This window comes from Bubalus bubalis, chromosome 7 (assembly GCF_019923935.1).
Source record: "Bubalus bubalis isolate 160015118507 breed Murrah chromosome 7, NDDB_SH_1, whole genome shotgun sequence".
In the NCBI taxonomy this organism is placed as follows: domain Eukaryota; kingdom Metazoa; phylum Chordata; class Mammalia; order Artiodactyla; family Bovidae; genus Bubalus; species Bubalus bubalis.
Genome location: NC_059163.1, coordinates 18,120,640 through 18,135,513, shown reverse-complemented (window position 1 = coordinate 18,135,513; position 14,874 = coordinate 18,120,640). Strand labels below are relative to the sequence as shown.

Here is a 14,874-nt window from a genome sequence, read left to right as displayed (position 1 = left end):
CAAACTGTGAGAATTTTACTTTTTTTCTGATCTGAGTTCCTTTATTTCTTTATTTCTCTGATTGCTGTACCTAGGACTTCCAAGGAGAAGGCAATGGCAACCCACTCCAGTACTCTTGCCTGGAAAATCCCATGGATGGGGGAGACTGGTGGGCTACAGTTCATGGGGTCACGAGGAGTTAGACATGACTGAGCAACTTCACTTTCACTTTTCACTTTCATGCATTGGAGAAGGAAATGGCAACCCACTCCAGTATTCTTGCCTGGAGAATCCCAGGGATGGGGGAGCCTGGTTGCTGTCTATGGGGTCACACAGAGTCGGACATGACTGACGTGGCAGCAGCAGCAGGACTTCCAAAACTATGTTGAATAATAGTGCTGAGAGTGGGAACCCTTTTCTTATTCCTGATCTGAGAGGGAATGCAGGGAATGCTTTCAGTTTTTCACCATTGAAAATAATGTTTGCTATGGGCTTATCATATAGGACCTTTACTATTTTGAAGTAGGTTCCTGCTATGCCCATTTTTTGAAGAGTTTTTTTTTAAATCATAAATGGTTGCTGAATTTTGTCAAAGGCTTTTTCTGCATTTATTGAGATTATCATATGGTTTTTATCTTTCAATTTGTTAATATGATGCATCACATTGATTGATTTGCATATATTAAAGAGCTCTTGAATCCCTGGAATACCCAACTTGATCATGGTGTATAAGCTTTTAATGTGTTGAGTTCTGTTTGCTAGAATTTGGTTGAGGATTTTTACATCTATATTCATCAGTGATCAGTCAGTTTAGTTCAGTCACTCAGTTGTGTCCAACTCTTTGTGACCCCTCGGACTGCAGCATGCCGGGCTTCCCTGTCCATCAGAGCTTGCTCAAACTCATGTCCATCGAGTCAGTGATGCCAGTCATCAGTGATACTGGCCTGTAATTTTCTTTTTTGTGTGTGTTATCATTGTCTGGTTTGGGTATCAGGGTGATGGGGACTCGTAGAATGTGTTTGGAAGTGTTCCTTTCTCTGAAATTTTTGGAAAGAGTTTTGGAAGGATAATCATTAGCTCTTCTCTACATGTTTGGCAGAATTCTCCTGTGAAGCCCCTGGGCTTTTGTTTTTTGGGAGATTTTTTTATCACAGTTTCTATTTCAGTGCTTATAACTGGGTTGTTCATAATTTCTGTTTCTTCCTGGTTCAGTCTTGGAAAATTGAAGTTTTCTAAGAATCTATCCACTGCTTTCAGGTTTTCCATGTACTTGCCATATAGTTGCTCATAGTAGTCTCTTATAATCCTTTGTATTTCTGCATTGTCTGTTGTAACCTCTGCTTTTTCACTTCTAATTTTGTAGGTTGGATTCTTTCTCTCTTTTTTTTATGAGTCTGGCTAAAAATTTGTGTATTTTGTTTATCTTCTCAAAGAACCAGCTTTTAGTTTTATTAATCTTTACTATTGTTTCTTTCATTTATTCCTGCTCTGATCTTTATGATTTCTTTCCTTCTGCTAACTTTGGGATTTTTTTGTTGTTGTTGTTCTTTTATCTATTTGATATTTTTCTTGTTTCTTGAGGTAGGATTGTATTGCTTTAGACTTCCCTCTTAAAACTGCTTTTGCTGCAAACTATGGGTTTTGAGTTAGTGTGTTTTCATTGTCATTTGTTTCTAGGAATTTTTTATTTCCCTTTTGATTTCTTCAGTAACTTGTTCATTATTTAGAAACATATTGTTTAATTTCCATGTGTTTGTATTTTTACGGTTTTTTTTTCCTTATAATTGATATCTAGTCTCATAGCATTGTGGTCAGAAAAGAGGCTTGGTATTATTTCAGTTTTCTTAAATTTATTGAGGTTTGATTTGTGACCCAAGATATGGTCTGTCCTGGAGAATGTTCCATATGCACTTGAGAAGAAAGTGTATTCTTCTGCATTTGGATGGAATGCCCTGAAGATATCAATGAGATTCACCTGATCTAATGTGTCATTTTAAAGCTTGTACTTTCTTATTAACTTTCTGTTTTGATGATCTGTGCATTGGTGTAAGTGGGGTGTTAAAATCTCCTAGTACTATTGTGTTACTGTCAGTTGTCTTCCTCTTGGATCAATCCCTTGATCATTATGTAGTGCCCTTCCATGTCTCTTATAATAGTCTTTATTTTAAGGTTGATTCTGTCTGATAAGAGGATTGCTACTCCAGCTTTCTTTTGATTTCCATTTGCGTGGAATATCTTTTTCCAGCATCTCACTTTCAGTCTATATGTGTCTTTAGGTCTGAAGTAGGTTTCTTGTAGACAGCATGTATATGGGTTTTTGTATCCATTCAGCCAGTCTGTGTCTTTTGGTTGGAACATTTAATTCATTTACATTTAAAGTAATTATTGATATATATGTTCCTATTGCCATTTTCTTGATTGGGGTTTATTTTTTTTTAGATCTTTTTCTTCTCTTGTTTTTCCTGACTAAGTCCCTTTAACATCTGTTGTAAAGCTGACTTGTTGGTACTAAATTCTCTTAACTTTTGATTTTCTGTAAAGCTTTTGATCATCAATTTTGAATGAGATCCTTGCTGGGTAGTTCTGGCTATTTGGTACTCTCTAGGGCTAGGAATCTCTGGTAGTCTAGGGTCTTGGAGTTAGCACTCTGGCTCCATAGGCTCAGGGCCTGGTCTCTGGCTGGAAATGGAGATACCACAGGTGGTTTGTTATTGCATTAGATGGGATTAAAACAAATACACAAAAACGAGAAACAGAAGGCACACCCCAGACAAATGGCAATTATAAAATCAGGCAAATAATAACTAAATAATGGAATTTACAAACATACATATACACCCATAAGCAAAACCAAAACAGTCCAAAAAAAAGGTATAATAGATTGACCTGGTGAACAAAGGGAATCAAAAGTGATATCCACCAGTTAAGAACATAAGTAACTAAAGCACAAACTGGAAAACAAAACTAAAGCAAGATGCTAACTGGGGAATTTTTAAAGCAATGAAAACAAAGCTAACAAATATGGTGAGAAAAAGAAAAGAAAGAGAAGAAAGAACTAATAGAAATGCAAAGTTTAAGATAGATGAAGATAGATAAGGTAGATAAAGATTTATATGTATTAAAGACTAACTGAAACAGGAAAAGAATAGTAGGAAAAAAAACAAAGGAATAAATGTAGAAAAAATAATAAATTTTTAAAAATTAAAATTAAAAAAAGAGAAAGAAAGAAAAAAAATAAGGAAAACTCCCCAGAACCATAAAAGGCCAACACAGAGGCTGAAGTATATAACAAAAATAAAAAATGTGCTTTAAAAAATTCTCAAAAGCTTAAAAAGATTGAATAATACTACCTAAATTGACAATTGCAACAACAGAGGGAAAAAAAGGAAAAGAAAAAAATATCCAGAAGCAACTACAGGACAAGTCAAAATATAAAAAGAATAAATGTTCAAATGTTTTTCTTGAGTCTCTGCCACCAGTGTCCATTCCCTCGATGGGAGTCCCAGTTCACCTCACCTCCCTAGGATGCCCTCCAGTACTGCTGGTCTCTGGACCTGCTCTGGGGCAGCTCATACTCTAATCTGGTTCTACTCCTGCATGTTCTTGCCTCTGATGTCCACAGTTGTCAGAACTAGTGCGTGGTCTTTTGTCAGAATTCTCATTGTCCTTTCATGTATTCCATAGCCACAGAGTCAGCCTAGTTGATCATGTGGATTTAATCTGCAGCTTGTACAGCTGGTGGGAAGGTTTTGGGTCCTCTTCCTTAGTCACCCTGCCCTTGGGTTTCAGTTGTGGTTTTATATCCACCTCTGCATGTGGCTTGTTCACAGGGGTTTGCTCCTAAGGCTGCCCTGGAGGACTTGGGTCTGCCCTAGTGAGGGCCAGGTAGGGGGTGGCGCAGCTGCCTGGGTCATGGGGGCCCTGACAACACCAGGTACTCAAAGCAGCCGGAGCCTAGGGCAGCAGGAAATATTGTGCTCTAGAAGGATATGGCAACCCACTCCAGTATTCCAGCCTGGAGAACCCCCTGGACAGAGAAGTCTGGCAGGCCACAGTCCACAGGGTCACAAGGAGTTGGCCATGACCCAAGTGACCCCGTGTGCACAGACGCAGGACTTTTTCTAGTCTCTGGCAGCTCTGTCCCAGTGGGGATCATGCATGGAGGTGGCATAGTTGCTTGGATCACAGGGACCCTGGCAGTACTGGCTATGCAGGAGCGCCGGCAGCTATCATCACAGGAGATATGGTGCTATTAGGGCTTTTTCTAGCCTGTGGCAGCTATGTCCAGTGAGGACTGAGTGTGAAGGTGGTGTAGCTGTTTTGGTTGTGGGAACCCTGGTGGTGCCAAGCATGCAGGGACATGGACTGCCTCAGCCGCAGGAGCTATGGCCCTCAGTCTAGTTGCTCAGTCGTGTCCAACTCTTTGCGACCCCATGGACTGCAGCATGCCAGGCCTTCCTGTCCATTGCCAACTCCTGGAGTTTACTCAAACTCACGTCCATTGAGTTGGTGATACCGTCCAGCTATCTCATCCTCTGTTCCCCCCTTCTCCTTCAGCCTTCAATCTTTCCAAGTATCAGGGTCCTTTCCAATGAGTCAGTTCTTTGCATCAGGTGGCCAGAGTATTGGAGTTTCAGCTTTAGCATCAGTCCTTCCAATGAATATTCAGGACTGATTTTCTGTAGGATGGACTGGTTGGATCTCCTTGCAGTCCAAGGGACTCTCAGAATCTTTTTCTAGCCTCTGGTGGCTGGCAATCGGAAGGCCTCTTTGGCTAATGCTTCTGCATTGCTCTGCCCATTCAGGCACTTGGAGGGCTCCCCTGCCTGGGGTGCTCTGTTGCTCAGTGTGTCAGGCACATAAAGGGGCCCCGCTGACTGGGGTCCTACTCTGGTGTTCTGTGCGTAAGGCACTGAAAGGGCTCCCCTGGTTGGGGTCCTTCTCTGTTGTTTGGGCGTCGGGTGTTTGGTGGGCGAGCCTCTCTGTTGTTCAGCTGCTAGTGCAGGCATGTGGAGAAAGAGGCTTTCGTGATGGCGCCACCCCTACGCATGCCTCAGGAGTATCTGCTTGCCTCCATGGCTGCCTGATTTTCCTCCAGAGGCATTTCCCACCACAGTCTCCTTCCTCATGTCCCCTCGGGCCAACTCCCCACAGTCAACAGCAGACCTCTCCCTGGGATTGCTCCACAATCCCTACGCTTCAGCTCCCAGTTGCTATGCCTTCTGGGAAACATGCGTCCCTGTCTGGGGTACCTATGGCTGTGACAAGGATTGTCTGTGTGATTCTCATTCCATTTGGGCTGTCATAGATCAGCTGCTTCACTCTCAGCCTCAATTGTCTCTCCTCTGGTTGTGGGGATCGGACCCCTGCTTCAGTTCCCCCACTTGCTGAGTGCAGGTCCAGTCCTACTAACTCTCCTTTTTTCTCCCTACTTCTTTCATCGTACTGAGTGGTCAGTTACTCCTGTCTGCTCTCAGCTGGTGTTCTTCAAGCACTTCTGTGTCTGAAGGTGTATTCCTGATGTATCCATGGAGAGAGATGTACTCCACGTCCACCTACTCCTCCACCATCTTGTTCAAAGTCCAGATAAAATCTTTAAAGTGAAATTCCTTGGACAAGATTTATGTTCATTTTTAAGATTCTAATATATAATGCCAAAGAGAGCATTAGCCATTGATACTAGAAGGAGCTTGAAAAGTCTTCAGTCCCTTGGCAGGTGTCCCAGTCTGTTTCTTGACCTTTGCGTGGATCTGCGGAAAGGAATATTCATTAGCCAGTGAAGTGGCTGGCTTTCTCCTTGAGTGAAGAGCTTCTTCAGCAATGAATCTAACTTAGTATTTCTTTCCAGGGGCGATGCCTTGGGTTTTGTACCATCCCCCACAACCTGTGAACATTTGGCAATGTCTGGGTGCTGAGATGGCTCAGTGGTAAAGAATCCACCTACCTATACAGGAGCCGCAGGAGACGAGGGTTTGAACTGTGGGTCAGGAAGATCCCCAGGAGGAGGAAATGGCAATCCACTCCAGTATTTCTTGCCTGGAGAATCTCATGGACAGAGGAGCCTAGAGGGCTACAGTCCATGGGGTTACAAAGAGTCGGACACGACTGAGCATCCACGCACAGAGACATTTGAGGTGTCACAGTGAGAGAGGGCACTGCTAGCGCCATCCTCAAGTCCACGGGACAGCTCTGCATGCCAGAGAATGATGTGGCCCAGACGTTACTAGTTAAGGTTAAGAGACCGTGAAGATACCCAGGCATAGTCTTGCTGGTCCTCTTGTACTCTGTCATACCATCTTCCTTCTCCCTGGGAACCTGCGCACTTCCTGTCCACTTCCTCCTAAGGCTGGTAGATGGGGTTTCTCCAAAACCCTACTCTTTACTAGATGGCCCATCAAGTTCTTGTTTGTTCTCAAAGAGTGCCTCTACGCTCTGATTCTTGGCTCAGATGAACTCCCTTGTCAGCCTCGGTCTTTGACAACTCATGATGCTTGTACCACAAAGAAAAAAATTTTTTTGTTGTTTTATTACTTTTGAAATAAAAACCCCTAAAGAGTTGTAGTAACAGTAAGACATTGTGCATCGCATACCTGATTTGAGCAATAAATGTGTCATCGCTTTAGATAATCGCTTTTAAGGACACTGCTTGCTTTTGTTTAGTTGCTTCAGTCATGCACAACGCTTTGCGACCCCATGGACTGTAGCCCTCTAGGCTCCTCTGTCCATGGGATTTTCCAGGCAAAGAACACTGCTTAATTACTTTTTAGAAATTTCATTTCTAGCTCACAGAGGTCGTGGAGACGGGAGACTTGAATGAAGCTCTCCTATATTGGTTCTCAGTTCCTTGATCTAAAACAATCTGTGAGGTGATGACTTGGACTCAAAATTAAGGCTTCCTCTAAGGTGATCATGGTGGCATGGTAAGGGAAGTCAAGAATTTTGAGTTTGGAACTAGACTTTCCTCTGGATTTTAGTAACAGTGGTACATACGTTTTGCATATCAGAGCTCTGTTTGGAGTTAAGGGCTTCTCCCTTGAGAGGTAACTTTTGGTTACCTTATCAATAGCTATATATTATGTTTAAATCTGTGCTTTATGTGCTTAACTTTGTATTAGGTTTTCTTGGGAGGTTTGGGGAGTCATTTAAATTACAATAAGGCAAGTAAGTCTTTGATCTTGTTGGGGAATTTTTCTGGGAGGAGTAGCATTGGTATAATAAAAGAGAGTAGGTCTCTGTTTAAATCTCTGCTTCTCTGACGTTCAAGACCAGCCCTTTAGTGTTAGAGGTGCACATGGACCTTGAAGTTCCCACCAAGGACTGATTTCCGACACTTGGATAGTGTCCTTTGTCTGAAAAATGTTCTCAGTGATTCTGAGTCTGAGAATCAGTTATGAAGGAAGGCTTAGTACCTTTCTGAGATTCATGCAAACAAGACAGGGTTATTACCCACAGACTGGCTTGTGGTCCTTTATTTACCTCTGACTAGCTCTGCGACCTAGCTCAGTTTCCTAATCCATCCATTCATCCTCAAAGAGTTCGTTCTATAAAGCCAAATGGAACCTTTCAGCTGTAGCTTTTCAGCACAGCCCCAAAGCTTTCAGTCTCATGAAAAATGTATGAGTCTACATGCAGAATTAAGCAGGAGAGGGAAATAAAGTTGGGTAAGTACAATTTGACAAACTTGTGCAAAACCTTGAAAACAATTTAAAAGAGCTTGGATTTAATGTTGGCATTTTAGGTCTTGTGTGCAGAAAGGATGTGATCAAAGGGATTTTTGAGAGACGAGTAGATCTGGGTATCTAGACTATATAGGAGAGTGACTGAAGACGGAATGTAATTAGTGTTTGACAAATGAATGGAATCAGCTAATATTTCTGTTATAGAGTGGAGAATACTTAGAATAGGGTGTGCCTATGTGTTATCATATGTTGGGTCAAAATGTCTGTGATATAATTTAAATGTTATAATTTCAACTAATAGAAGTCAGAAATTATTGAGTAGAGTGTAAAATGAATGTAGAATGAATAAACTCAGAGGGCAGGAATTTTAGATTCAGAAAGCATATCTTTCTATGTTGTTGTTATTGTTGTTCAGTCGCTCAGTCATGCCCGACTCTTTGGAGCCCCATGGACTGCAGCATACCAGGCTTCCCTGTCCTTCATTGTCTCCCAGAGTTTACCCAAGTCCATTGAGTCAGTGATGCTATCCAACCATCTCATCCCTTATTGCCTTCTCCTTCTGCCCTCAGTCTTTCCCAGCAATGGGGTCTTTTCCAATGAGTTGGCTCTTTGCATCAAGTATTAAAAGTTCAGCTTTTAGCATCGGTCCTTCCAATGACTATTCCTTCTATAGGTGTTATTAGAACAATTTGGGGTGTTTCATACAGTGTCTGCTGACATTTTTCATGACGTAGCCACAGAAAGAGTGCAGCTATTTGTAAGGTGTACTAGGGGTATGTGTGATGCCCCTCTGTTGGGGGAGATGGGCTTCCCAGGCCCTTACTGACAGCAGAGGGTTAAGCAGGTCAAGTCACACTCAGCTACCAGGGACCAGCCAGGTTTTTTGCTCAGGGGAGCTCTGCTCTAAGAACCAGCAAAGGCCCAAGGAGAAGAGAATACTCTATTGCTGAAGGCTCTGTCTCTCAGGAAAACAGGCTGAAAGAAGTTGAGCTGAAAGAAGTGACCTTCTGGTTGGCCTTGTCCTCAATGCCTGATCTCCCCGCACCTTCCTCATTTTCCTGAAATTGCTAGTCTCTCCAGTTTCAGTTCTGCATTGCCCTTTCTTTACTTTTTCTCATTAGAAGGCCATTCTCTCTGTTATACCCCACCTTAACATTATTACCATTTATATCAACCACCCCGAAGGAGGGACCTCCTTTGAGTGGTCTATCACCTGGCCCCTCCTTCCCATCTGAATGACCCGAGGTGGGATGTGTAGACATCCTTGTTGGCCACCTGACTTCCCAGCATCAGAGGATCCATCCTCATTCATGTGGAACATGAGCTGGTTTTTTCTTTTGGCACACATAATTTTCACATTTCCTTAAGCTCTCAGTGACGGAGCAATTGCTCTTGGTTTGCTTGGTTGGTAATTGTTATTGTATGAGGCAAAGTAGGTGCATGGGGATTCCTAAAGTGTAGTTAAGGGAAATCTGCTAAGTCTGGCAATTTAGTAGTGAAACAACATGCAAACATTTAAGAATACACTGATGCTAACTTTACAAACATTTCCTTTGTAGATGGAAAAACTGGTGGATTCGTGGAATTCTTACTCTGACGATGATTTCGTTGTTTTTCCTGATCATCTATATGGGATCCTTTATGCTGATGCTTCTTGTAAGTGTTTTGTGTTTGCCCAAGTGTATCTCGCTTCCTTTTACAGCATTAGTATTGAAGCAATTTGAGTATGTCATGAAAAAGAAGGTGATTCAAGACTTGGTAACAGCAAATTTAGTTCCTTTAGGCGTTTTCTGGATTATGAAATGACCTTGACTAATCTTTTCCACTTGTAAATTGGCCATTCAGTGTGTTCTTTAAGCAGAGACCAAGTACATATAACAGATACACAGCTTTGTGTCAGAAACTGTGCCAAGCTTTTAGTAGAAAGAAGTACACACACGTCTTCAACATATGTGACTATCAGCTATATCCTTGACTTCAAGAGACTCAATCTGATGGCAGAGACGTGTAGGTAGCCATATGAATAAAGAGTATAGTAAATAAGTGAAATAGACTCTGTGATCTTATTGGGAAAGCACAGTAAAAAACAAAGACAAAGACAAAACTGTGCCAGGCTATCCCGGGGAATGGTGCGGTGGGGCTGAGAACAGCGCACCTGCGTCTGCCCTCATGCAGCTTACTGTCTACGTACTAACGAATTGATCAGATATATCATCACAGGCTGCAGTGAGCATCTGGACAAAAGAATAGGAAGCTAAGAGAGCAGAGGGGGTGCTGGTAGGCTTCCTGGACTTTATCCACTTCTCAGCAGCAGCACAGTGATTGAATGCTGAGTAGGAGTCACGGGGTAAAGCAGAGATCTTGGGGGAAGGATCATCACAGCCAAGGTTTCCCTGTGTATAAAAACCTTGATCACCAAAGAAGCATGAAGCATTTGAAGTCCAAAGTGGTAGAAGTAAGAAGGAGAAACACATTCTGTTAAACAAATTCATCACTTCCCAGGTGCTGAACTTGGTTTAGCAGTGAATAGTGAGGGCCTGTTCCAGGGTTATGCATGATGTCCCTTCTTTTTATTATTTGTCTTCATCCATCTCAGTTCCTATCTCCAGAAACAACCCATGGCAGTATTCTTGCCTGGAAAATTCCATGGACAGAGGAGCCTGGAGGGCTACAGTCCAAGGGGTTACAAAGAGTCAGACATGACTGAGCGAATAAGCATGCATGCACACATCTCAGTTAGTTTAGTCCCTTCTTATGATCTTACCTCCCTCTTTGTTTCCTGGCTGCCTGGACACCCTGAGAAATAGTTTACCTGCCTTCCCCTCCCCTGTTTACTCATATTCACAGCGATGAAGTTGTAGAAGCAATATGATGATTGTCCTTTTATTTTTGTTAAGAAAATAAAAGAAGTTTTGAAGTGAAATCAGACACAGTTGAAAAAAAAATCCCATCAACTTCTGAAGTGACCTAGAATACCTCTTTAAAGGACCATAAAGCCTTTTCACTTTTCTTTTCATCCTCTTGTTAATTTTGTACTTTTTTTTGGCATATCCAGGTTAAAAAAAAATGCGAAATTACTTTCTCTGTTGTGTTAATTTGCTGACATTGCAGCTTTTTCTTACAAAGGAAAGATGGATAATGGACAGGACCGACTTAGTGTGAGGCTAGAGGGTGCTGAGTGTGAGAGCCAGGTAGGCAGACGTGAGCACTGTTCAAGTGTGACGTGAGGGGTGGGCCCCAGCTGCCAGTCCCCTGAGTCTGAACCCCCGAGGACTCCCAGCAGTCTCAGGATGACATTTCAGGACTGAGTGGGTGCTGAGCACTTCCCAGTGCTGTGTGGTGAGCGGTCAAGCTGAGGGGGGAGAGGTGGGGTGATGGCAGAGAGCTCAATGAGGCTTTGGGGATGAAAGGATCTTTGAGTAGACCTTGAGGACCTGTCGGGCTGGAGTGAGCACTGTGAGCAAAGGTCCCAGTGGCTGGGTGTGTCAGGAAAGGGTAGGTGAAACCTTTACCAGGAGCTTGGGGCCTTTGAATGTGAAAACGTAATTAGGGATCAAATCCTGGAGGCCCTTGAGATACTATGTGAAGATGTTCAGAATTTATTTTGTAAAGCAGTGGGGAGCCATTTAAAATTTTAGGGATCATTTGGATTGTTAGTCCTCTTTCGAAGGTAGTTTTGATCAACGATTACCACCAGTATCCTGGAGGCAGTGACTCAAGTTGGTTTGGTGGGTTCCCAGTGACAAAATGACATTATTCTCCAAGCTGAACTATTTGGTGTGGTAACAAGGGCCAGAATTTGTGGATAGAGACCAATTCTTAACCATTCTTTTATGACAGCATTGAAAAACCCTTTAAAAACATCCTTGCATATTTGGATTCTGATTTTTTAAAAAGAGAATCATAAGCACATTTAAAGTACTTGGGCTTTTTTGTTTTTCTACTATGAAAGGAAAACGCCATTGTATTGCAGGTTATTTCTTTGGTGAGTTTAATCAGAGAAGGATATTAAAGATCTAGTTAAAATACGTTTGCACTGTTATTGCTCTTAGATTTACTGCACATGCATGCACACACATGTGCACATGCATTTCTACATGCTTTGTATTTATGATATGTATGTTAAGGGAACATGGGTAGATATATGCATACACACACACTGTTGGTACTCAATCAATACCATCTGTATTTTAAAGTCTTATTTACCTTTATAACCCTAACTGCTGCTGCTGCCAAGTTGCTTCAGTCGTGTCCGACTCTGTGTGACCCCATAGATGGCAGCCTACCAGGCTCTCCTGTCCCTGGGATTCTCCAGGCAAGAACACTGGAGTGGGTTGCCATTTCCTTCTCCAACTCATGAAAGTGAAAAGTCAAAGTGAAGTCGCTCAGTCGTGTCCGACTCCTAGCGACCCCATGGACTGCAGCCTTCCAGGCTCCTCCGTCTATGGGATTTTCCAGACGAGAGTACTGGAGTGGGGTGCCATTGCCTTCTTCAATAACCCTAACCAGGGTTTATATTTTGAGAAGTACACGTTGTACCTAGCTTGCATTTGTCTTATAATACTGGCATTCAAAAATGACTAATTCAGGAGAGTTTTATTAAAAACTTACATCTAGGAAATGATAGCTACTATTGTAAGATGGAACTCATACTCGCATTCTTTAAAATAAGAGCTTTTTCTCTTCAACCTTCTATTTATAGTGCTTTAATTGTTGTCGTCACAGCTTGGAATCACACTTTCTAAGTGATGCAGTTACTAAAGCATATCTTGTTTAAGAAGGAAATGGGAACATGTGACAGATATAAGAGGTTCCCCATACCCCTTCCTGGAAACTCCCGTAATAATTATCTTAATGCACAATTATTTAAATAGTGCATTTCCCATTGTGAGAGTTATAAATGTTTATTAAAATTACTTTGGAAGGACTTCCCTGGTGGTCCAGTGGTTAAGAATCTGCTTTGTAATGCAGGAGACGTGGGTTCGATCCCTAGTCAGGGAACTAAGATCTCACATGCCATGGACCTAATTTAAAAATATTAATAATAAGGTTTCTTTATAAAATTACTTTGGAAAATAAATAATTAAAAAAATCACTCCCAAGGCCATCATCAGTGACCAAAACTCAATTAATACTGCCATTTGATATATTTCTTTTCATCTTTTTTTCTTTTAAAAACCATGATTGTAATTGTATGTAATGTGACTAAATGCTGTATCCTTTTTAAACTAAATATTGAATGTTTTGTGTTGCTCCATAGTCCTTGTAACCGTTAGCTTTAATACATTCATCTACTCAGTGGAATGCAGTACCTTATAAGTTATTTAAAGCAATCAATGTGTTATTTTTAGACATTCCAGTTATATTCTGGTGTTTCTTTATTGTGAATAATTTTATCCTGAACATATTAAAATGTAAAGCTTTTTCATATGCAGGGCTATTTTCTTCAAACAGATTCCCAGAGTGAAAATAAGCACTGTAATTTGGATAACCCATAGGAGGTACCATAGTTCAAACTCAGCATATCCCAGTCTGAGCTTGTGTTCTGTTGCTAGCCGTTCTGCATACCCCTGTCTCCCTCTCAAGCCTTCCCTGGTATCACCCTGTGTTCTGTCTCTCTTAGCCCCTCTGTTTCCTCAATCACCAAATCCAGTCAGTTCTACCTCCTTGGTGTATCTGATTTCCTGTACTCCGTCGTCTTCTGCCACTCATCCACACCCTCTGGGTGGTAGTATCCTACCTACCTTGCTGTCTCTTTTCTTGCTGCTTCTCCCATCAGTTCTTTCCACTTGTTAACCCCAGACACCCGGGTGTGATCATGTCCTTTCATGATCAGCACCAGCTCCTTTGCTCAGCCCTTCATGCTGTCTCCTGTGATGCTGTGACCAGACTCATCTCTCTCTACTCATCCCAGCGTCATGTTCCAGCATCTCTGGACTGCTTCTAGCTCCCTGCACATCCTCCTCCTCTCCCGTGTACGTGGCTCTGTGTGTCCCCCTCCTTCACACCAGCTGGCCCCTCCGCACCCTCACCACAGGTTTCCATGTCTGCCTGTGCTTGTATCCGTGTGGCTGTTTGCACATGGTACTGCAGTTGTGTGTGTTCTCCCTGAAAGACTATTCCTCTCTGAGAACAAAAATCCTATGTTATTTCTCTGAATCTTCAGTAACTAACTAACTAGAGTGGTGGTGGTGTTTGGTTGCTGAGTTGTGTCCTACTCTTTGACCCCATGGACTGTAGCCTGCCAGGCTCCTCTGTCCATGGGATTTCCCAGGCAAGAATACTAGAGTTGGTTGCCATTTCCTTCTCTAGGGGATCTTTCCAACCCCCGGATAGAACCCACATCTCCTGGACTGGCAGGTGGTTTTTTTTTTGCTGCTGAGTCACCAGGGAAGCCCAGAGTAGCAGAGTAAACACTTATGTATCAATTGTTTTCTAATGCTCTTAGCACATTAATTGGGCCAACAGAGGCCTATTGGTGCATTGCTACCTGTATTGGTGGCATGGAGTATTAGTTTCTGTGTGGTCACCCAATTCTTACTCTATTTTGAATTCTCTGTTTTCTGTTTTCCCAGCAGTACCATATTAATTCTGTTGATAAGCTATAAGTGACAACTATATACATATATGTGTGTGATATTAAAAATTCTTTTTTTCTTCTTTCAGTGAAACTCCATATATAGACCTGATGGTTGTTCTTGAACAAGTGTATTCATAGAAATTGCATGAGTGCACTTGATATTTTAAAAGCCCTTGGTTCTATAAATAGCATAGCTTTGCCATTTTACCAGCATTGAGTATTGTCCCTGTTCTGTGATTATTTTTGTTTAAAAAAAAAAGACTTGATAATATATACAAAGGTGATTTGAAGGACGGTATTTAGATTTCCCCTTGTGTTTATAACACATTTATAACTTTTTCTTAAAAAGAATTATTTATAGTAATTTGGCATAATATTTTCTTGCCAAGGGGACACAATTATTTTTTTAAGTATGTCATTGGACATGTAATAGTGGGGAAAAATAGCCTAAGACTATCCTGGGTGGTAGGTTTGGGAAAGCTGATTTGTGGTGATCTTAAAAAGAAATCCCAAAGTGTACTCTTTAGCGGAGTTTGGTTAGTTCTTTCTGGAAAGGCCCAGATAGTACTATTTTAGGCTTTAAGGAGCCACATGTGTCTCCATCATATCATCTTTGGGTTTTGTTTTTAACTGTTT

General features: G+C 41.8%; 1 protein-coding gene across 1 annotated transcript in view; it reads left to right on the top strand.

Annotated features, from left to right (window-relative positions):
* Positions 1-14,874, top strand: part of CDS1 (CDP-diacylglycerol synthase 1) — a 76,434-nt gene that overhangs the window by 21,228 nt on the left and 40,332 nt on the right. Inside the window, exon 3 of the mRNA XM_025289780.3 lies at positions 9,218-9,314. Within this exon, the coding sequence (XP_025145565.1) occupies positions 9,218-9,314 (97 nt within the window). The remainder of the gene's footprint in view (positions 1-9,217; positions 9,315-14,874) is intronic.